General features: G+C 38.1%; 1 protein-coding gene across 2 annotated transcripts in view; it reads right to left on the reverse strand.

The window, feature by feature from the left end:
* The window catches only part of atg7 (ATG7 autophagy related 7 homolog (S. cerevisiae)), a 112,683-nt gene that overhangs the window by 80,355 nt on the left and 8,496 nt on the right, over positions 1-23,832 (reverse strand). For both annotated transcript variants that reach the window (XM_041783378.1, XM_041783379.1), the window contains exons 9-12: positions 17,354-17,475; positions 13,458-13,548; positions 13,063-13,207; positions 9,247-9,405 (exon numbers count right to left, since the gene is read on the reverse strand). In XM_041783378.1, the coding sequence (XP_041639312.1) occupies positions 9,247-9,405; positions 13,063-13,207; positions 13,458-13,548; positions 17,354-17,475 (517 nt within the window). The remainder of the gene's footprint in view (positions 1-9,246; positions 9,406-13,062; positions 13,208-13,457; positions 13,549-17,353; positions 17,476-23,832) is intronic.

Below are 23,832 nucleotides of genomic sequence, written 5' to 3' on the forward strand. Positions count from 1 at the left end.
AATCTTATTTTTGAGTGCAACTAGAACCTCCTCAGTTTGTATCATTAATTATTTTTTTAACCATTGTAAAAGTGGTTTATTTGAGTAATCGTAAATAAATTATTGATAAATTTTCATTTTGACCCTGTTTGTTAGTTTGGGGACCATGAAGGAACATTCCTTTTTCTCTTTTTATTATGTTATGTACCTTACCCCTAGACAGGTGCGTAACACATAAAAGCCTGAAAAAAATCAATGAGGACACAGCCACCAATCAGTCCCTCCGTAGAAAATGTCCTCAGTCCACTGCCACAGCTGACCTGAGGCCAGTGTGGATGTAGAAGTCGATACCAGAGAATTAAAAAGCCAAAAACTTCACTTCCAATTCCACAAAAACTACTCTTTTATATTTATTGTCCATTTCCAGAGTTTAAAACCATGACTATCTCTGGGGATTGTGGCCTCAAGAGCAAGTCAAATAGAAATGTCAAGATTAATTTCATAGTCAGGAGAAGGACGAAAAAGGGCAAGGATGAAGTGTGAGATCTCAACAAGACGAAATGCCACTCTTAGCAGAGTCAGTGGATCTACTTCATCACTCTCTCCACATTTCAAGAGTGGGAGCTGTCAACCAAGTCACCAATTTACATTTCACTTTGATGCTAGTGTTGCTAAGCATTCTTGGGGTGAGTTCAGGCTGCAGAGATGATAATCATATTCTAATTTCCCCCTAAAGCAACATCAACCAGCAGCCAGAAGTGACAAAAAAAAACATCCTGAACATGGATTAATCATTTTCTGAAGAGATAACAGCATTGCACAGCAATTCAGCACTGCTACTGCTGTTACCTTAACACAGCTTTGCTTTAATCATTGTAAAAAATCTTCAGGTACTGAAGCAGTTTATTCTAACTTTGCAAACCACTCAGTAACTTTCATTAAAGAGTTTGTATTCACAGACAAAATAAACAATCTGCCTTAGATTTTTTCACCATTTTGACCTCCTCTTAGTTCAATAACATTTCAGTGCTCTTTGCCCTTAGTCTTCGATTTTTTTCCATCCTCCTGGCACCTGATGCCCCTGTGTCTCCAGAGAAACAAGCAGGGACAAAAGAAGAAGTGGCCTACCGCCTCTACTGATAAAAATAGGAGGGCAGGCATAGATGCAGGGTTCATAAAAACCAGACATCACTGTAGCACAGAGCCATCCATCAAATGTTGAACCTCTGTTCTTTATTTTCTACTTTATCCCCACAAGAATAAAAGACAGACTGAAAATGAGAGGTGGGAATCATCTTGATACCACAGTGACATGGCAATTATTTAGTTGCATGAATGTCTATGTGTGCATTTAAATGGGTTATCAAAGGCCTGTTTGTCTGTGACATGATGAAGGAAGCGCATTGTATAATATTTCAGGAACAACACATTGTAAAGAGTCATGACTGCAAGCTTTGCAAGGTTAATAACGTTAAAATGAGACTTCAATCATACACTTTCCTGGGAGATGAAGATCATAGATTCAGACTGTCTAAGTCAGTTAAGGTAAAATGCACAAGTTGCTCCCAAGACTCGAGGGCAGAAACATTTCACATCACAGAGTGAGCTGTGATACTCTCCTACAAGCTTCTCAATATGCATTCAAAATTTGGCCACCTGTCCATTGCACCAACAGAGACAGCAATGACATTGTATTCAAATACATGCACTTACAGAGCTGGCCCCCTTTAGCAGTTATAATAGCCTCAACTCTTCTTGGAAGGCTTTCCACAAGATTTAGGAATGTTACATGAGAATTTAAGCCCATTCATTCTGTAGAGCAGTGATACTCAACCTTATTCTACCAAAGAGCCACATTGTCTAGAAATAAATTTGTGAGAGCCACAATCCAAACCCGAAATGTAAGGTAGATAATAGATCAGTTAATCTGTAGTTGAAAACTGTGGATTTGTGGATAATTATGAGGTTAAATGGGATACAAATGTCTGTATAGAGTCAGAAGAACCAATATGTCACTGATAATGAGCATATATTTATTTTATTTATCACTGACGTCAGGCTAAAACCTTGTATCTCAATTTTTCAAGATTTTAATTTACTTTAATATATCATATTTATATCATTTTATAAATTACAAACTTTTTATTCCCTGAAAAGTGATCATTTTGGAGATACCAGTCTTTGGTCCAACACCAGCATTATGAAAGTTCCACCTGGCCTAAAGATTTTTTAAGATATTAGAATGTGCTGAGTTTGAGCTCTGAGGTGCTTTTCAAAGAGCTGATGAATGATGGTTGTCTATTTGGGTATTTATATCTCACATTGGGGCATTAACTGGAGTTCTGTGATTTTATTAACATAACAGAGATCCTTTCTAATTTTTTTCCACTCATTAATAATCCTTTAGTTAAAGGGGGAGGGGCCTCATTTTGGTCTTTGCCCTGAGCCTCCAAATGACTAAAACCAGCCCTGCCTCACACCTGCAGCTCTCCAGACACATCGTTTCACCCTGCTTTATTTTGGAGCTTTGGTTTTTATATTTCTGCTCTTTTGACAATATTTATGATCATTAGTGCATTAAGATCAAATGAAACACCCACGTTTGAACAACTTTCACTAGATATTAGATATGACATTATCGCCACATGTGATCCATGTGTGTTATGCTCGTTGATGATGCACATCGTCGTAATTGTCATAAGATCTGGGTGTGAGAGAGCATCGGCAGGATGTGGCTGGAGAAAAAGTTAAAACGAGGACATGGGAAGCTTCAATTTGAACATAAGACCGCAGACCTCAATGCAGAGGTTGCACTGGACTTTTTTGTTGTCCGTCACTCCTTTAAAATCCCGCTGGATCCATCCTGACACAGAGCTTCATACAGCACACATTCATGTGTCACAGCGCAGAGACAAGCTGGAGGGATGGAGAACAACTTTTTAATTCTGTCTCTGTTATGACCTGTGAGTAGGCTACAAACGTATGCCTTTATCTGCTAGATTTCCATGACTGATAACATGGACACTACAGTGTTAAAGTGAGGTTTCAGAGAGAGAGGGAGAGAGAGAGAGAGAGAGAGAGAGGGTGGGGGTGAGCGAGTAAGAGAGAATAAAGCCACAGGTGCTGATCTGTATCATCATTCACCCATCTCTCTGTTATATTTCTATGGTTGATATCCACATGATAAATGAGCAAACTTTGGTGTTTAAAGTGAGGTTTCAGTGGTGAGTAAGCGAGGTGGAAGCAGCAGGAGCTGTTTTGATTCATCGGTCACCTTGGACACATACGAAATTTCGCATAAAATTGAACCTGTTACGGAAAAAAATGGAAAAAAAACAAGAATTTCGTTATCAGTGTGCAGACATGATTAGAACAACATGAAACGTGCTCACTGTGCAAAGCCCTCTGCATGCCGACCTGTGTACTGAGATACCTGCAGGCTGCAGCAGCTGCTCTGTGCACTGTCAGCTCGAGACCGACGCGCTTTCATTAATCTACGATGTTGAGGTCAGTGAGAGAGCCCACTGGCTACAAGATTTTTAATAGATTAAATAACCTCCTTGATAGTCCATGTGTGCAAAATGGAAAAGGTGCATCTGTCTGTGTATGCGCGCTGAGATGCAGGCTCACCCTCATCATTCCAGCCCGTTAAAATGACGGACAGCCTTCAAAATCCTCCGTCATCCTTCAAAAACATCCGTCAGTGACAGAGGACATTAACGCAACTGCTGCCTCAATGAATGAGCTTACTGAAGACGCACCACCTGCAGACTTCCTCTGCGCTCTTCTCTTACACAAACTCCTCTGTGAGTGCATCTGACAGTAATGATATCTAGATTTAAAATAATAATCATTTAAATTTGGAAGTTAAAGCCTGTCTTCTTCCTGTGGGAAGCAGATTTACTGATGTGACTTACCATGAATCTTTACTGATGAAAGTGTTTACCTTCATAAATGTTTTTACCTGAAGGTTGTTTTTTTTTCAAGTAAGCCTTAAAAGAGCCGCAACTGGTCACTAAAGAGCCACATGCAGCTCGTGAGCCGCGGGTTGAGTATCACTGCTGTAGAGCATTTATGGGGTCTGGCACAGATGTTGGATGAGAGGGCCTGGCTTGCAATCTCCATTCCAGTTCATCCCAAAGGTGCTCGATGGGGTTGAGGTCAGGGCTTTGTGTGGGTTAGTCAAGTTGTTCCACACCACACTCATCAAACCATGTCTTTATAGTCTTTGCTTTGTGCACTGGGACAGAGTCATGTTCGAATAGAAAAGGGTTTTCCCCAAACTGTTGCCACAAAGTTGGAAGCATAGCATTGTCCAGAATGTCTTTGTATGCTGAAGTATTAATGGGGCTTTTCCACTATAGCTTTTGGCTGCGCTAAGCCAAACCAAGCTGTGCTAATTTGCATTTCCATCACCAGTTTGGCTGTGTCATGCAGCGCTCAAAGCAGGCCTGCCCCACCTTCAAGCATCCAATTTACTGAGGGGATTCACCCCCTCTGCTACTGATAACCTCTCCATTATAAATTTTCACCCCACGGGGAGACGGGAGAGATACGTTTTACCCCTGCTTCTGCTCCAGCTGTCTATAACTCTGTTACAGCGGAGTCAGCATTCACCGTATGACTTAAATATTTATGACACAAGACCAAAACTCGATAGTTGCGCATGGCTTCTATAAGACGAGTGAGATCAGGAAGGACCAGGCACAGATCCAGGAATACACTTTTTTCTGCACCTACTGATAAAAAAAGTTTGTCCCTTTCCCCTTCTTATAGACAAATGAATTCTGGCCTTTAAAAAATAAAATGCTGGAAATGTTCGCAATATTTCACCCATGACGGAGTCTGTCTTTAATTTGTTAACTGGTACCAGTAAAACATGCTGTTGTCACTGCCCAATGCAAAAATATGATTGTGTTCATTTTCTGCTCTTTAGATATCCACAAATCAATAATAAGGAGACTGTTCTTCAACTTATATGCAGGAAAATCCTCTCCTTTTGGTGATAAGCGTGAATTATTGTTTGCTTACTGATCGCGGACAGAGAGAGAGAGAGACAGAGAGGGAGAATGTGATATGAGCAGCTTGCAGCGCTGTTAGTCTACAGTTTGATTTTTGCTTTAAAACAATGTAAAGTCAATAAGATCAGACAGTGTAGAGAGCTCGAGGATGGCTCAAAACACTGCATCACCAGCTCTAGACGCGCCCTCAAACAGGTAGCTCTGTTGCGGTGGAGAAGAAAATCCCCTGTTGCGCTGGGTTGCCATGCTGAGTCAAGCCAAGCCGTGCCATGTAATGGAAAAGCCCCAAGATTGCCCTTTAATGGAGATAAAAGGCCTAGCCTAAATTCCACTCCACTGACCACATTTCCACTGCTCCACAGTTCAGTGTTGGTGTGCTTTACACCTCTCTATCTGATGCTTGGCATTGGACTTGGTGATCTGATGCTTTCATTCAGCTGCTCAGCCATGGAAACCCATTTCATGAAGCTCCCACTGGACTTTTATTGTGCTTACATTAATGCCAGCGGAAGTTCAGAATACTGCGGCTTTTACGAGCCATGCACCTTGGCAGTCGTTGACCCCGCTCTGTGATTTTATGTGGTCTGCTGCCAAGTTGCTGTTGTTCCTAAACGCTTCCACTTTCTAATAATATCACAATTGATTGAGGAATATCCAGCAGGGATGAAATTTCACAAACCTTCTTACTGCAAAGGTGGAATCCTGTCAATGAATCACACTTAAAGTCACTGAGCTCTTCAGAATGGCCCATTTTGTATCACAAATGTTTATGAATAAAGACTGCATAGCTAGGTGCTTGATTTTATACACCTGTGGCAACAGGTCTGATTGAAGCACCTGAATTCAATAACTAACAGGTGTGGCTAATACTTTTGTCCATAGCGTATATGCGACCTTGAAAAAAGATTTACATAAGCAATTTAAAAGAGAAAATCTAAACCAATGTTTAGCAGGGTGAAGAACTACACATACAATCAACTTTAGTAATATCATATTAATCAAATTTCTAGTGGATTCACAAGAGAAAACATCTTTTCTCTGTTTTTTCTGAATGAGCAGCATCACTGTCTCCTAATTCAATGGTCAGGCAGCAGCTCTTTCCGTAGTTTTTGTTAGTTTTAACCTCTGAGGTTGAAGGTTTTGAAACGCCTCAGTGCTGTACACGTGCATTGACATCATAGCAAATCTGAATTCTGCTGCTTGTTATTCCAACATAATCATATTCCTGTTTGTTTGGTCGTGCCTCAGATGTGACAGTCAAACCAAGCAGGAAATGAAGAGTCAGGTAACTTGAATATTAATGCCATGGCTTTCAGTACTTTGTTTACTAATGAGCTGGCTCCCTGGAGGAGATATTAAGCTATATTCACTAAATGAAAAACCTAGCCAAACAATCACAACATGGCTCTGTTTGGTGCATCCAAGTCTGATTAAGCCACTTGGAAAACAAATGGACTGAATGTGTGCTGATGCATGCATGTTAAGGTGCAAGAAGGTGTTAATGATGTTATGATTCATTTCGTTTTTATCCTGCCCTCAAATATCATGCACTGTTGGATTTAGGGAGGTCACAGAAGTAAGAATGAAATATTATTTTTCATCATTATGTTTTTTAAGTATGTGTGAAGGTAACAACCTTTTGCATATTTCAAGCAGCTTTTGTTATCAGAAGGTCAGCTGTTGTGAACCCTGTGATTCCAGTGTGCAGAAAAATATCATTTTCTCTGAGTTAGTTTGATTTTTTAAATAATTCTTTTTGGGCTCTGTTGCCTTTTATTCAGAGAGAAGGGCAGTAGATTGAGTTAGAAACAGGGTCAAAAGAGCTGATAATGGTACGCGGGAAAGTGACCACGGAAGGACTTGAACCTGGGCTGCCTGCGTACATGGGCCACAACCTAGCTGCAAGGCCACTGCACCCCTGTTCATTTGATTTTAAGGGGACTGACACAGATATTCGTACTTATCCCTTTAATCACCTGGTAAATTAAATAATCCATTGTGGGATTGATTAAAAAAGAGGTAAGAGTAGGTAATCTCAGTTTTGATTTTCAGGTACCTAAAGTCCCTGCAATGAACTTTTAATTTTGTCAATATTATTGCCTCATTTATCATTATTGTGATCTAGCTCTAATTCCTAATCACTGTTTTCTTTTAACATATTGTTTATCTGTCTCTTGAATATGTATTATTTATTATGATGTGTGCTGCTGACCTCTTGGCCAGGTCACCCTTGTGAAAGAGACCTCGATCTCAATGGGTTTTATCTGGTTAAATAGAGGTAAAATAAAAAATTGAAATAAATTATCGTCTTCATTTATTTGACACACGTGATCAGATTTCAAAACATGCATGGAGCATCTAGCATCCATCAACTGAATTAACCTTGTGGAGTGAGCTACCAAGTGATGATGTGCCATTCATAAACAGTCACAATGCATCAAGATACATATTTGATTGTAGACAGCAAAACATTATCCTGCTGTCTTGTTATTTGACCACTTACTACCAGTAATATTATTACTATTAAAATCACAGTAGCGTCACCTCAAGGAGGAGGAGGAACGAGTATCTGAGTACTTGTGAATTCTGTATTTCCTTAAATAATCAAATACGTCTAACCCCATATCAGAATGTGGTATCAGGAGACAATAATGTAACTAAGGGTTATTTTGAGCTTTAGCTGTATAAATATAATTAAATCATCAACACTGAGCTTTGTTAGTGGTTAGCTGTGTCAGCGGTTCAAACTTTATTGGGCCATTGTCTTCAGCTCCACCACAGACCAAAATATGCTACTGTGAGACAAAATAGCCTACAGTAACATAAGACTCCATGGAGAGATCTGTGAATGACTCTAGTAAAAATCACTTTATCAACAGGGTATGCATTGATGCCACTATCAGCACACAAAACGACTGCTCAGCTGGACTGAGTGGCCAAAGACAGCTGTGTCCTCTATGGGGAACAGGTGAAGATAAAAACACTAGTATCACCTTAATTAAGGAATATTTGGACTCAACAGAGGTACATACTTTTTTTCTAAAGACACTGTGGACTATGGACATTTACATGTGGTCATAAATCGAGTTTCCTTACACTTTAATGAACCTGAATTCAAGAACTCAAAGCGAAGTCTCAAAGCACACATCTATTTGGTTCATCAATGACAGAGGTGAAACTGAATTAATGTTAATGACGTTTTGTTAATATAAAGCTTTACATCAGTTGTTTCTCTGAATTTCAGGGATTTATTTACTTCTCTTTATTTTCTCTGTGGTTATTAAGTCTGCTTGTAAAAGACCAGGGTGTATTTCAAAGTGAAGTTAATTTACCCCGGGTTTCTTTCTTAATCTAGTTCAATTCGAACACAAGTTAAGGCTTTAATTTGTTTATTATGTGACAAATTCCCAGGGTTCAGCTCTCAGTTGTCATATTATGATATATAAACTGTTAAAGTGTCAGATACATGCCTTTCATGAAACCTTCATGGAATTTACTTCACTATTTAACCACAAAAAATGTGCATTAATTTACAAAGGGTACTTTATTTAATCTGTGATAAATATCAATGGGCATGATCATTTCAGTCATTTCTTTTAAAACCAGCCATGATAATTGGGCATCGTTGGACTACATGTAAGGCTATAAAACAAAATGTGTTGTCATTAGATGCATTATCACCTTAGATATTATTTTATGGTTTGGTAGATCTGCTGAAATTCAAGGTCTTAATTTTCCCTCAAGGAAAGACGGAGGAGAAAACATCAAGAAAACATATCTCCCGTCCCCAGTTTCATTATCAGCAGACTAATCTTCACCACTTTTAATAATCAATACTTTGTAAAACATTGCTGACAGGGCTAACTATTTCTTTTCAGAGTTACAGTGGCAGTCATAGAGCAGCTGCTGTCAAAGTAACATGGCTAAATACTGCAAGTGCTGAGCTCATGGTGATTAGTGCTGGTCTTTTTTATAATAGGCCACACCAAAGAATACTGTCTAGACCTGTTCCCTTTGTTAAGTGTTTTGAGATAACTTTGGTTATAAATTGGCCCAGGGGTTGAATATTGTAGTCTACAACAGCATGTGTGCAGTGGGCAAGAATGAAACATTACTCAAATAATGACTGCCAACAGACAACCTGAAAACATAATGCCTTCAGCTGAGGCATAAAAAAATGACTTGACCCTCATATAAGAGGAGAGATAAGAAGCTAAAGCCTCATCATTTTATTAAAAACACTCACCACTCCAGGAAAGATTTTGGTGAGTCGGTCCACAGCTGCTATAGCCTTGGACTTCCCTCCTTCAAGACAGTCTTCAAACTCATAGAGCGGCTGCCGCACCGGATTAGAGTATGAGATCTTTGCATTGTCTACAAATGTGATGTGTCTCACTCCCCATCCCTGGAGAACACAGAAAAAAACATAATTAGTATCTTAATCACATACATTTTAATATTTAACCCCAATTTGCTGGATTCAACACTGTCCTGATCAGCACTTATTTAGAGGCAGCAAGTGGGGGATGATGTACACAGTGTGTGTTGGTAAATTAGTGCTGAATCACATTTAATTTTGATGTAATGAATGCATTAGTCTGCAGGAAGCACAACACGATTACATTGCAACAGGGTATTAGTCACTCTAAAACAAATGGATGTGCTCACAAAGTAGTTAAAGGGTAAAAATTAAGAATTAATATGAACATATTAACTGAAAGAAGCGATACATGGACAACACTCCAATGTAGTCATTATGCTTGAGGTCTTTTGTTTCGACCTGTAAAAGAACATTTGTTACCTCCACCAAGGAGGTTATGTGATCGGCAGGGTTTGTTAGTATTCTTGTTAGTTTGTTTTTTAGCAACATGACTCACAAAGTTATGGATGGATTTTGATGAAATTTTCAGGAAATGTCAGAAATGGCATAAGGAAGAACTGATTAGATTTTGGGACTGATCCGAATCACCGTCTGGATCTAGGAAATTTTTAAAGGATTCTTTACTATTGGGAGATAGGGCCAATGGCGGAGGTCTGCGCTCTCCGAGTGCTTTTCTAGTTTTATCTGCAACGCTATGAAGGATGACAGCAACAAAGATTGAACGAAAATGTGGATGTGAGAAAAACTTGTGAATTGAATACTGAAGTGATAATAATGGATTTTAACTAAAAACTGAAGTGATGAATTATGAATTGACTGGGCTTTCGCTCAACTCTCGCCTAAAATATCTCAGACTCTACAGCAGTGACAAAGATTTTTTAAGGACTTTTGGGTACTATTATTAACATCTGGGATTTTTTGAGGTGAGAAACTGATGTAGGTGATGAAGTATGCCAGTAAGCCAGTCAGAGACTTCTACCCCGCAGTGACTCAGACCACAGCAGCCAGCAAAAGCATCATCTCAGACAGAAAGCATATTTTTCAGGTTTTCTTACTGTGAAAACATCACTCACTAACTAGAACTAGAACTAAACTATATCAAAGCAGGAAGAAGAATACTTATGGAATGGAAATCTTCAATACCACTGAGGGTATCATTGTGGATTTCGAATATGATGATGCTTTTGAGGATTGAAAAAATAATTTCTTAGAGGATCAACCAAGAAATGCTATTATGTATGGGACCCTTAAATACTTCACTTTAACAGTTTTAATACCCTCCCCTCTTAATAGCTTGTTAACAAAAACTTAGGGCACTAATACCTGTATAACCAGTGGAGACATCTCCCCTTCCCATACTTTATTGTTTAAATTCATTATTCATGTGTTAGTTAATTTATTCTAGTTTTGTTTCCAGAACGTTACTATCACTGTTAATATTGTTATTTATATACGTTGTCATTTTATTTGTTCATCTATCAATTTCAATTGTTCTATTCACACATTCATTCATTAACTTATTTATTTTCCCCTCCTTCCCTGGATTTTCTCAGCATGGAGTTTGTTGGATGGGATGGGGCTTACAGCAATACTTTATTGCTACAAAGGTAACAATGTTTAGGATTGTCTGGCAATGTAACTCTGGCAAATTGTGGCAGTTCATGTGACATTGTACTCACTGTATCTCAAAAATCAATAAAGATACATGCTGTCAAAGTTAAATATTAACAAAAACAACATCAATCCTCCCCAAGAGTTAATCTTGTGATGAAATAGAACCAAAAGCCTTTAGAAACTCTTCATCACTGCTGTGAAGTTTCAGACATCTAAGTCAAGAGTTGATCAGAAGTGTTCTTTTTCAAAGGTAGATAGTAACAAAAATTACACATTGTACTAATGCAATTCACAAATGATAACAATTGATTATTAAAACAGTAGATTACCCATGACTGGTTACAGATAGATAACACCTCCGGTGGTCTGCCTTAGACATATTTGCATCTGTAGAATTCATGTACTACTCTTTTACTATTAGTTCTGATTACTTTACAATTTCTGAAATAATGTCTTAAAACCCCCGATGTAACTACTATTGTAACTAATAACTTTGAGTTTTTGAATGTCTGGCAATGTCTTACTGTGTTTCCTTGTTGTTGATGTTATGTTTTGTCTAAAAAACAATAAAAAAACTTGAGTAAAAAAATAAAATAGTACATTGCAACTTTTATTTTCACTTTGCTAACATTTTCATCACTTATTTTAGTTTACACACATTTTGATGCTTAATTAGTCAAATTATATAAATTTTCTATCTTGATATTTATCATCCCTTTTTGTGACTTCCATCCTTAAGGCCTCTTTCCTTAAATGATAAATGCAAATGTTTGCACTGTTTATGATAAATCATGAATGAATACAATCAAAACGATCAAACTTGCCACTTTTTTCATCATTTGCAACATGTTTCACAAATCAACCTCAAGTTAATCAAAGCAATTCATAATTCATCACTACTTTTTTCATTCAAATGCATTTTTATCACTTCATAATTCAAGTTTTTCCTCACCTCCATGTTTATCATTTATTTTTTGTTACTCTTAACTTTTCTTACAACACAGCAAAGTTTTTTTTTTAAATTTGTACAGTAGTTCATCTAAAATTTGATAACATTTTAAGTAAAATATAAATGATTATTGTTAATATCATAGGTAGAGAGAGACATAAGTGGAGAAAATATGAATAAAGGATAGTGATGCTGAATGTCTGCCAAATATCCTGAAAAAAAGAAAAAAAATCTGTATTGGACACAGAAAAAACATTCAAGACAGCAGCCTTTGACACACAGAATAGAGACATTTTTATGCTGGATGTCTGTGAGACATGTTGATTTTGTCAAGTCGACCATTTATTCACAGCAGCACTCTAAAATCAGGCTGTTCATTCTCTAACAACTGATATTTAATTTAGTTAACTCAATTTAAGCAGAGTTCAGAGAAAGTTTAATCATTATCATTAGTATGCACTGTAATACCACTTTACTGAGACAAATGTATGTTTCAAACCCCTCCTACAGATGTCATGTCTACACAGATTGTGATCGGTGTTTGCTTATCCCTGTAGCACTGGAGTGTCAGCACCCCATGCTTGTATTCAAAGCCATCACTTCTTTTTGCTGGTTCAGCTTGAGGGAATATGGGCAAGTTTACAAGACATTTGGAGCTCACTGATAATTTTAGATGTGGTTTCTGTTGAACAAAATCACTGATGGTGCACATTTGCTGCCAGTGTTAACATTCTGTAACATTTATGCCAATGTAATGTTTTAATTGATGGTACAAATTGATTTAAATGAGAATAATTGCAAGTCCAGCAGATCTAACAAAGAACCTGCTGATGAAACATTGCTGGATAATCCTTTCAAAGAATGTGTCCAATTCCAGCCTACTTTAACACTAAATCAGTGGTTCCCAAACCAGACGCAAGTCTAGGTGTGCTGTGGGAATTTGTACAACAATGTTATCCCTACAACTATATTCTAACTAAAGATAACTTGTGCTGAAGAGGCTATTTGGCATGGATGTCATTATGGGGAACCATGACATCTTGGATTGATTTTATGATTGCCCTGGACAAAAAAGTTTGAAAACCACTGCCTTAAATCTATTTATCTTTCACCCTTACCATTAAAGTCCTGGCTACATTGCAGCCCAGAGTCCCAGCTCCTAGTAGGAGACACTTTGTGCTGACCACCTTGTCCAGATCCAGTGAGGGAACCAGCCTCCATCTCATCAGTTTCAGGTTCAGATCCACCGATGACTCTGCAAGCCTGTAGACAACCAACAGTCTGTAGCAATACTCAGTACAATAGTCTGTACTTTAAAGATGAACATTTCTAAAACATTTCCAAAAACCCTAACTTTAAAAGGTCAAACATTTTCTGTCTACTTTTTTCATTGCCCTTTACTTATTTCTAAACCAAATATGCTTTATAATTTCCTTTTTGAACTTGATAGTTGTTCAAGTGGGGTTCCAGTGTGTTTACAACATCAGGCTAACAAATTAGTATCATTACCCACCTTTTAGGATCCATGCATTCACTAAGGTTGACCATCCTGGGTCCCATGGCCCCCTTAGGATTCTTCTCCCAACCTACACTCTTAGGGCATGCTGTGTGACAAGAAATAATATGTTCATGTTGTGTAGGTCCAATAAAATATCTAAGCATTCCACTAACTGTGGAACTACTAGCACAAATTAGCTGGACATCTGTCGAATTAGGTCAGTCACTTTGTTTTATATCGCTTATTTTATCTTATTGACATTATTTTGCAGAAATCTGTTTGCACCTTGATATTTAAGAGGGTTTTTTTTTAATTTTTGGGTAAAAGAAGACAAATTATATTGACCATGATTGATTTATAAAATCAATAAATGGGTAAAACATCCACGAGGGTGAATATTTTTTATAGGTAGTGAATTGGACAGAAATTGAATTTCACAGCATAAGAATTATAAGTGTTCAGAGATGTTTCATTCCTGGAAGAAAGTTTCCTGACAGTTTTCCTTGTAAGTGCCATTTAGAGATGACAGCATGCCAAAGAGGGATGAGGGATTGGAGAAAAACAGGTTTTGTTGTCTTCATATAAAGCTACAAGGACTGTTTTTTGACACAAAACAGCCACTTTTTTGTGTGTACATTTTTTCTTGGTTCCACTCAACTTTTAAAAAACACATCCAGGTCATCAGGTCATTTCATTGATTCAAATTTAGTCCAGATTATTAAAGTAACATTTAAGGAAATGTTCAAGGTTGTCTTTATTGTTCTTGTGAGGGGTAAGTTGTACATAAGTTAGCAGTAAGGCTGTATGATTATGGCCTAAAAACATGAAATGACAATTTGGTTGATTTGATTGATTACTTTAATTGATACTGATCATGATTTCTCATTAATTTCACAAGGTTTTCATCACATAGGTTTATCTAGCATAAACACACACATTTCAGCATAACACATACATGACAAACATAAAAATTCAAAAACAAGAAACATTTATATATTAAAAAAATGTGATAATGCCAAAATAGATTAAGTGGCCAAAATACAAAGTCTGTAAGTATTTGAGTGGCAGACAATTTTTAGCATTTTGCATAGATTTATAACCACAATGTACTTGAAAAAAAAAAAATTAAGTTGAGACTGAAGCGTAGACTTTTAGCATTCATTTAAGGGATTTCACGAAAATGTAGCATTTAATTTTCAGGACTGACAGCCATTTGATTCAGAGCCCCTCAATCATCAGAGGATCAAATGAACATGGTAGAAAGTATTTGGACAACTGGATAATAAGCAGTTTTATATTAGGAGGTGTTCCCTCATAACTTCAAGTATCTGGAGATGATTTCAATAGGCATTTGGTTGCTGTTCAATTGAAGCTATCAATACGAAGTCCAATTTGGCATGCTGCGATTTTCAAATCGCAGACAGTGCAATATTTGATTAACCTGAAAAGTGTCAAAATAACCAGTTTGATACAATCTTTTTTCTTTTTTCTACTTTACACATTATTCTAACATTCAAGTGTCTTTTTTATTTTTATTTCATTGACTAAAACCCTACTTTTCTTGCTCATGTATTTATTTTTCTTCATAAAATTAGAATTATATGAGAAATGATCATCCCCTTCAATTTAGCAATTTATATTAAATTGGCTATCAAGCCAAAATCACAATTAGATATCTTTTTCTAAATTTTTTATCTCTAGTTTAACTTATCTAATATTCTGCTTGTTATAATATAGAATGATTTCTTGCTTATGTTTGTTGAACAACACATAAAAGGAGGAACCCAAATAATCGCATATTAAATCGCAATACTGCGGAAAAAAATTGCAATTGGATATTTTCACAAATCGTTCAGCCCTAGTCTGCTGGCAGGCTCAGTAACATCTAAAGGCCTCAAAGAACACAGGAGATAAGAACAGCGGAAGACTGTAGACCTCTTCTCCTGGAGTAAAACTTCCCCCTTGCAACAATCTATACAAGTCGAGAACACTCTAGATACACCTGGTTTTTCATTGTCAAGACAACAATCAAGGAACACTGTCGTGAATGTAAATAAAGAAGCTTTGCAGCAAGGTGTGAACCACTGCTAACATTCAAGGACAGGAAAGCCAGATTAGACTTTACCAGAAAAAACACACAACGCAGAATGATGGGTAGAGAAAAGTATGTAGAAGGAAAGGAACAGCTCCCGATCCAAAGCATACAACTTCATCTGTTAGTCACAGTGAAGGCTGTGGTATGATACTGGTATGTGTGGCTGCCAAATGAGCAGGCTCATTGGTGAATATTGATGAAGTGAGTGCTAACAGTAGAAGTGAGGCGAATTCTGAACTTTTTAGGGCTGTACTCTGTGCTCACATTCAGCCAAATGCTGCAAAACTGACAGGATGGTGCTTTAGAGTGCAGATGGATGATGACTCAAAACATACTGGGAAAGCAACCCAGGAGTTTGTTGAGGGAAAGAAAAGAAATATTCTTCAATGGCCAAGTCAATGACCTGATCTCAACCTAATAAAGCACACGTCTCAGTTACTGAAGACAAAACTGAAGGGAGAATAGCCTACTTACAAGCAGCAGCTGTGGCTACAGAAAGGTCAGGTATCTGCAGGAAAGAAAATCAAGGCCAAAGGCTCCAGACTTCAGGTAGCCACTGTCTGGGAAGGATTTTCATCCAAGTGTAAAAAACTGATTCTATAATGATAATGTGAGTTTGTCAAAACACTTTAGAGCCCCTGATAATGGGGGCAATGAAAATAAATTGGCTGTAATTTCAAAATGGTAAAGGCCATATTTTTTCTAAACTCCTCAGCTGAGTTGCTTAGAGTGTTATTTTGTCTTCATGGTGTAATAGTAGCCAGGAATGCTGGTTAAAGCAAATAGTAAACATGAATTAAGGCAGTATCAAAAGTCATACAGTGCCTATTAAAAGTATTCACAGCCTTGGATGTTTTTACCCTGATATAAATCCACCATGGTCAAAAAAATAATAATAATCCCTTTAATGTCAAAGTGAAAACAGATTTCCACAAAGTCACGCCAATTAAACAAAAATATTCAAGGAAAAATAAATAATTGCATAAATAATCACCCCCTTTAAAGTGGCTGACCTAATTCAACAGAGGTCCAGTCAATTGGTGCTAGTAGTCTCACAATTAGGGAAATGGGGATCACCTGAGTGCAATGAATGTGTCTCAAGTGATTATAGTATAAAGAAACCTCTGTCTGGAAGGTCCAGTCACTGGTTAAACCTGAGCTATCAAATGCACAAATGTGGCTTTGCTACACAGAGTAATATATAACCTCCTTTGGACAAATGAAGTGTTGTGTTGAGATTTTGGCATGAAATGTGTGTCTATTTTCTAAACTTTAAAACTCATTTTGGCTTATAAAGAACTGAATCAGGTGTATCTGTAAAGTCAGATTGAGGAAAATTGATTAATCCTTTCATAACAGCACAGATTAGCTGGTGTGAAATGGACACACCATGAGAGAAAAGCTGAATTGATTTTTGTAGCATGAATACTTCCCCTTGGAGGTAATTAAGACGAGCATTCTGCTGAAGAGGTAGACTGAGGTGAAGAAAGACACCTTATCTAAACTCTAAAAGCCTGCACAGATCACAAAGCTACAACCTCTTCCCATCTTGCTATTACCATTTAAATTACTTTCATCCCTTCTTCCAGCAGATAAAGGAATAAAAAAAGTAGAAGTGAGCGATTTGAAAAGGAAGCACACAGTCTCAGTGCAAAGTAAACCAAGACTGCGGGTTCAAATCAGGAACAGTATTCACAGCACACATGTTCAGATCTATGAGAACAAATGTCTGTGCAGAGAGACATGTGACATACCATCACACAAACATGGCAAGATATGTGAAGTGCAACAAACAGCATCAAGGACAGGAGATTACCGGTGTTGTGGGGAAGCTCAGGTATTTTGATCTGGAAGATGAGGCTGTGCTGAATGGAGCGGATTCCCTGCAGAGTCCTGTCTCTGAAGCACAGCACCTCAACTGTGTCCAACTTCGAGCCCCTTAAATACAAACACAAAGGCAAAAAGGAAAGGCTAGTTACCAGAGAAAATAATGTGCATATCTAACACTTTGAAGGAAATATATACACAAAATAAATAAGAATAGGTGACACATCAAAACCAAGAATCTAGAGTTGAAAATGAAGCCATTGTGGAAGTGCAAAAATCTGCAGCACTTGTTCCCTAAAAAACAAGGTATCCCCATGAAGCCAAGGTTAAAATGTTCATTTTTGCATTAGAAACAAAGCTAGGAACAAGCCTGGTGCAAAAAGAGATTTGGTCTCATTTTTATTCTTACAAACTCTATGGGGTTGATAACTCATCCATTTTGATTTATCAAGGATGAAAGTTTTTTTCAGTAATAGAATAATAAAGGCTGTAGCTGATTTGACTAACAAGTGTGTGTATTATAGCTGAAAAGCTTGAGTTATGCCGTTGCACTTCAACTTTGCCTGTTCTGTATTAACATAAAGTAAGGTCTTAGCTGTGTCCCAATTCAGGAACTGCAGCCTTTGGAGGGCTCATTTGAATATTTATTAGAGATGTAGCTGTATTATTAATTTTGCGGAGACAGAAGTGTCTCAATGCCGTTGTGGATATGTGACAGTTTCAAACAATAAGTTGTCAGGGCAAAAAGAGTTGTTTTTTTAGTAAAGCTGGGTGAAGGGAAGTGGGAACTACAGGTACCATAGGCCCTATACCCATCATTCTTTTTTTAAGATATATTTTTTGGCTTTTCTATGCCTTTATTCAAAGTGAAGAACACTGGAGAGAGTTGAAAACAGGGTTAGTGTAGGGGGCAGAGATGCAGTAAAGTAGAGCCGGACTTGAACCCGGGTTGCCCGTGTGCCCATTATCCTATGTACGTCACTCGCTGGCTTGCACTTTCACTGCGCAAAAATGGTGGATGCTAAAAGTGGCGAGGGAGATTCAAATGATATTTGAACATAGGTGTTCAATGGAATTTCGGGTTATTGTCCTGCTGGAACACCCGTAACCTCTGACGCAGACCCAGCTTTCACTAGGCCCTACACTGTGGCCCAAAATCTTTTGGTAGTCTCCAGATTTCATGATTCCTTGCACACAGTCAAGGCACCCAGTGCCAGAGGCAGCAAAGTAACCCCAAAACATCTTTGAACCTCCACCATGTTTGACTGTGGGTGCTGTGTTCTTTTCTTTGTAGGCCTCATTCTGTTTTCTGTAAACAGTAGAATGACGGGCTTTTCCAAAAAGTGCTACCTTAGCCTCATCTGTCCACAAAATGTTCTCCCAGAAGGATTGAGGCTTACTCAGGTACGTTTGCAAACTCCAGTCTGGCTTTTTTATGTCTCTTTGTCAGCAGTGGGGTTCTCCTCGGTCTCCTGTCATAGCGCTTCATCTCATTTAGATGACGACGTATGGTCCGAGGTGGTACTTTTGCACCCCGAGTCTGCAGGACAGCCTGAATTTGTGTGGAAGTTGACTGAGGATATCTATCCACCCTTCCAACTATCCTGGGTTACATTCATTTGTCAATTTTTTCTCTTCCGTCCACATCCAGGGAGATTAGCTACAGTTCCATGGATTATAAACTTCTTGATTATATTACGCACAGTGGATAAAGGAATTTCAGGGTCTCTGGAGATGGTCTTGTAACCTTGAGATTGTTCATATTGTCCACAATTTTGCTTGTCCTCAGACAATTCTTGGCTCTTCTTTCTCTTCTCCATGCTTGGTGTGACACACACAGGCACACAACACAAAGGTTGAGTCAACTTTTATACATTCTAACTGGCTTCAGGTGTGATTTCTAGATTGCCAGCACCTGTTACTTGCCACAGGTGAGTTTAAATGAGCATCGCATGCTTGAAATAAAATGATTTACCCACAGTTTTAAAGGGTTCCAATAATGTTGTCTGGCCCATTTTTTGAGTTTTGTGTAAAATTATGCCAGTTTTGGCTTGTTTCTTCTGCTTTTTTGTGTTGTTCCAATGCACATAAATAAAATCAACATGTGTATGCCAAAAACATTTGTAATTGCAACAATTTCTGAGAGAAATTGTGTATTTTCTGGAAAAATTCCAAAGTTGCCAATACTGTCATCCATGACTGTATTTATTTCCTGTCCTCCAAAAGTCCTCCAAAGATCAGACTGTCCCATTTCAGTTTAGCCTAAGAGATATATGCAGGCGATGAAGGCTGGACATAGCTTATGACTAAAAACAAAACCATGGAAAATGTTCCCTCTCTTTATATGTCAGAAAATGAAACCTGATCCATTATCCACACAGAAAAGAACATTTACCCTTGTTTGGTAATAAATAATCAAAGTAGGATTACGCTCCAAACTACTGGAAAAAAATGGAAAAGCAAGACATCCTGGCTGCTCTTTAATGCTTTTTTCATCCGCTTAAGCCTGTATCAACAATTTATATCAACCACTAAAGAAGGGCGTAGTCAAGTACAAGACTGATGAAGTCAGTTCTGGATAAAAACTGGCTATGATACAAAGCATACAAGCTAAACTCTGTGGGTATTTGCTGCTGAAACCACAGATATGTCAACGTACTATTGCCTCACTTTTCTCTGAATTGATTTCCTTGTTTAGTGGAAAGTAATCCAACAATAAAAATGTTTTTAAGACAAGTGCCAGGAACCCTGGGTCAACAGTGTAAACTCAAACATGTGTACAACACCTATAAATAAATCCTCTTAACTTTACTGTCAAAGCAGCAGTGAAGCCGTAAATTCAGCGAAGAGCCTCCTGACATCAGGATGAAGCACAATAAAGTTCTTAATCACTCATTTATCATGAGAAAAGTTTTCCTCCTGAGAATAATTTTTCTTTTTGTTGATGAATAGTTATCCATCACTTTCATTGTCTTGTTTATGATTATTTTCCCCACAGTAGTCCGTCTTATAAATCATTTTCACTTCCAGCTTCACTACCATACCACTTTATGTCTGTTTTTCTGGCCACAGAACAATAAAACTCTAAATTTGTACAGAAGAGCCTTCCTACTCATTTAAGGGTGTACATCTGCACTCTTTATCATTCATAAAGCACAAATAAATCATAGCTTGTGAATTTATTTAGTTGTTTAAACTTTAAATTGTTTGTTTATTTATGCTTTCATTTCTTCCATCTACCGTTATACTCAGGGTCATATGCAAATAGAACTTAAATGCATCTAAAGAACAAAAATTGGTTAAACATTTATTGCACAAGATGTACACATGGTTATAGAGTTTTGTGTACATCCCTGTAAATAATATACTCAAAATTGAGATTGAAAGCTTATAAATAAAAGTAACAGCTTGTATTGGTAGTGAAATGGTGCTTTTTATACATCTCAGGCTTCCACACATCCACAGTTTTAACCAAAAAAACACACACAATTCATGTGCTGTAACATTGTAATCTGATTAATCAAATTCTTCTTTGTTCAAGTACTTTCAGCTATCAAGACACACAGGAGCAGCTACCAGAATTCTAAAAGATCCACACTTACCCTATTCCGTGTTTTTATTGAGAAAAATGTGCTGGCTTAGACATAAAATGTCTTTTTTCACATCAGGCCTCCCCCCTAATTTTGATAACATGTAAATGATATTTTATACTAAGATATGATGTCTTTATTGGTTTGCCTTGAATGCACAGCGTGCAAAGTGTGTAAATTATTTACACAATGTACCATAGACAGCAGCTGCTGTTTACTGTGTATGCTATAGGTGTGGTGGGAGTTAACAACCGATCTATTGTATTCCACAAAACTAAACCACTTTATGGTCTAAGAAGGCTGCTTGATCATGGCAAAAAAAAAAATCATCATCAGGATTATTTTGGATTGATAGTGAGATCATGAATATTAAACATGATTACTCATTGTTTTTCACATTGATGTGACAGCAGCATGGCACTTGTAGAAAGTACTGACCATGAACATGACGGCCTCTGTTATTTCTTTCTGTCTCTAAAAGCCGGATGGATTGACTGTTGCATTGTAAAGTGTGTCCTTAAACTGTGTTATGGAGGCAGGAGTTAAAGAGCTTTTGCCTTCAGACATTTTTGTTCCTTTGTTGCTTGGTCATGTGAAATTCAACGGCTGCCTGAAGGGGAAGCCCCAGCTTTAACAAATTTGCACACTTTTAGGCATTGCTTCAGGTGCGACTCCTCAAACCCAGCTTGGTTCCATATGACTGAGGTAATTTTACCTTTTAATTACTCAACAGCTTCCTTTCTATCACCCTCTTTAGCTCTCTGGCTTAAAAGTTCAAATGAATACTTCAAAAGCGTCTGTTTAGGTCCACACTATATATAGGTAAATTAAACGTTTTAAAGTGTGTAATATTTTACAGTATGATAGAACTGCAGAAACTCCAACTCAGGGGATAACTTCACCCATGGTGCAAAATGTGTCTCACATCAAAAACAACCACCAGAAACATGTGAGAAGAACCCCTGCAGGGATCATCGTAGAACAAGCAACATCCAAACACAACTTAACACTCTTCCCATGGGCATGATGGGGAACTCCGCCCACTAATCCCCCTTGATTTAAAACGGCAGTAGGCAGAGCTCAGACAACACTTTACAGAACTGAGCTAACACTGGTGGATCAATGCTGTTAATTAACTCCAACGCCTTTTCACTCAGAATGTAGTTAAAATTTCCCTTTGGGAGTTAAAAATCAACTCTAAAATGTTTAACCCTGAAATATCAACACTTCAGTTTTTGCTGTGTATAACAGCAGAAGTGGAAAAGTGCAAGAGTATAGCACTCAAGTAAATGTCAGAGCCTGGTTCACATGTGTGCTGGGATGCTTTGACTCAGTATCATGAGAGAGAGATCTCCAGTGCAGCTTGTTTATCCTCTAAAGTTGTGTATGAACCGATGCCCTGTTTGTTTTACATCTGAGATAGTTAAACGAGCGCTGAATTTCGTCGCGAGATTGCAGCAATTGCGCAAATCTATTAAATTCTTGCAACAAGTCTGACACTTGTAATGCGGGAAAATCCTGCAACCTCCCGTATATCACACTGCAAACTGATAAACCGGTGGGAAATGTGGTTAAAATCAACAAAATGTGAAAAAATTGAGAAAAAATTGAAAAGAGTTAAGAGACACCAGACTTTGCAGCCACTTTCAGAGGTGCAGGTTCCGGAATTGAAATTCCCTGCAGTTTGCATACACAGAACACATTGGAGTGGATGATGCCATCCTCTACATGCTTCACCGTGCCCTGTCTCACCTGGAGGAACCTGGCGTTTATGTGAGAATCATGTTCTTCGATTTTTCAAACGCATACAACTCCATCCAACCCACCATACTCAAAGACAAGCTCACAGAGATGGGAGTGGATCCTTCCTGTGTTTCTTGGATCACAGATTACCTGACAGGAAGGCCACAGTTTGTCAGGCTGGGGAACTGTGTTTCTGGGACATTAATGAGCAGTAAAGGGGCTCCACAAGGAACAGTCCTGGCTCCATTCCTGTTCACACTGTATACATCAGACTTCAAATACAGCACTGAGTTCTGCCTCATCCAGAAATACTCGGATGACGCTGCTGTCGTGGCATGTATCAGAAATGGAAAAGAAGCTGAATACAGGGATCTGTTAAGTGCCTTCAGTGACTGGAGTCACAAAAACTGCCTCCTACTCAACACCTCAAAGACAAAGGAAATGATCATAGATTTCCACAGATCCAAACCCCTTCTTCAGCCAGTGAACACTTGGGGCGTGGACATCGAGGTGGTGACATCATACAAATATTTAGGTGTACACCTGGATAATAAGTTGGACTGGTCTAAAAACGTAGACTTCATCTACAAAAAGGGGCAGAGCCGCCTCTTTTGCCTGAGAAGACTCCGATTAATAGACATCTGCAGTAAGATGCTGCAGATTTTTACCAGTCTGTGGTGGCAAGTGTTCTGTTTTATGCTACAGTCTGCTGGGGAGGCAGTGTAAAACACAAGGATGCAAGGCATCTGAACAAACTGGTGAAAAAAGCTGGCTCTGTGGTCGGAATCAAGTTGAACTCATTGGAGGATGAGGTAGAGAGATGCACAATGAAGAAGGTGGAGGCCATTTTGGGGAACATGGATCATCCACTTCATATCTCCCTAAATGACCAAAGAAACAACAGTGGTGGACGGCTCCTGTCTCTTCGGTGCAGGACAGAAAGATTTAGAAAATCCTTCATACCATCAGCTATAAGACTTTATAATTCTACCGTAAACAGATGAGAGAGACTCCAGACAATTGAATTTCCCTGCGGTGATAAATAAAGTTATTGTATTGTATTGTATTGTATTGTATTGACAGTATGGGTCAACACTCAATACCCCCCCCCAAAAAAAAAAAACAAAAAAAAAAC

The sequence above is a fragment of the Cheilinus undulatus genome, linkage group 3 (assembly GCF_018320785.1).
Source record: "Cheilinus undulatus linkage group 3, ASM1832078v1, whole genome shotgun sequence".
Taxonomy (NCBI): domain Eukaryota; kingdom Metazoa; phylum Chordata; class Actinopteri; order Labriformes; family Labridae; genus Cheilinus; species Cheilinus undulatus.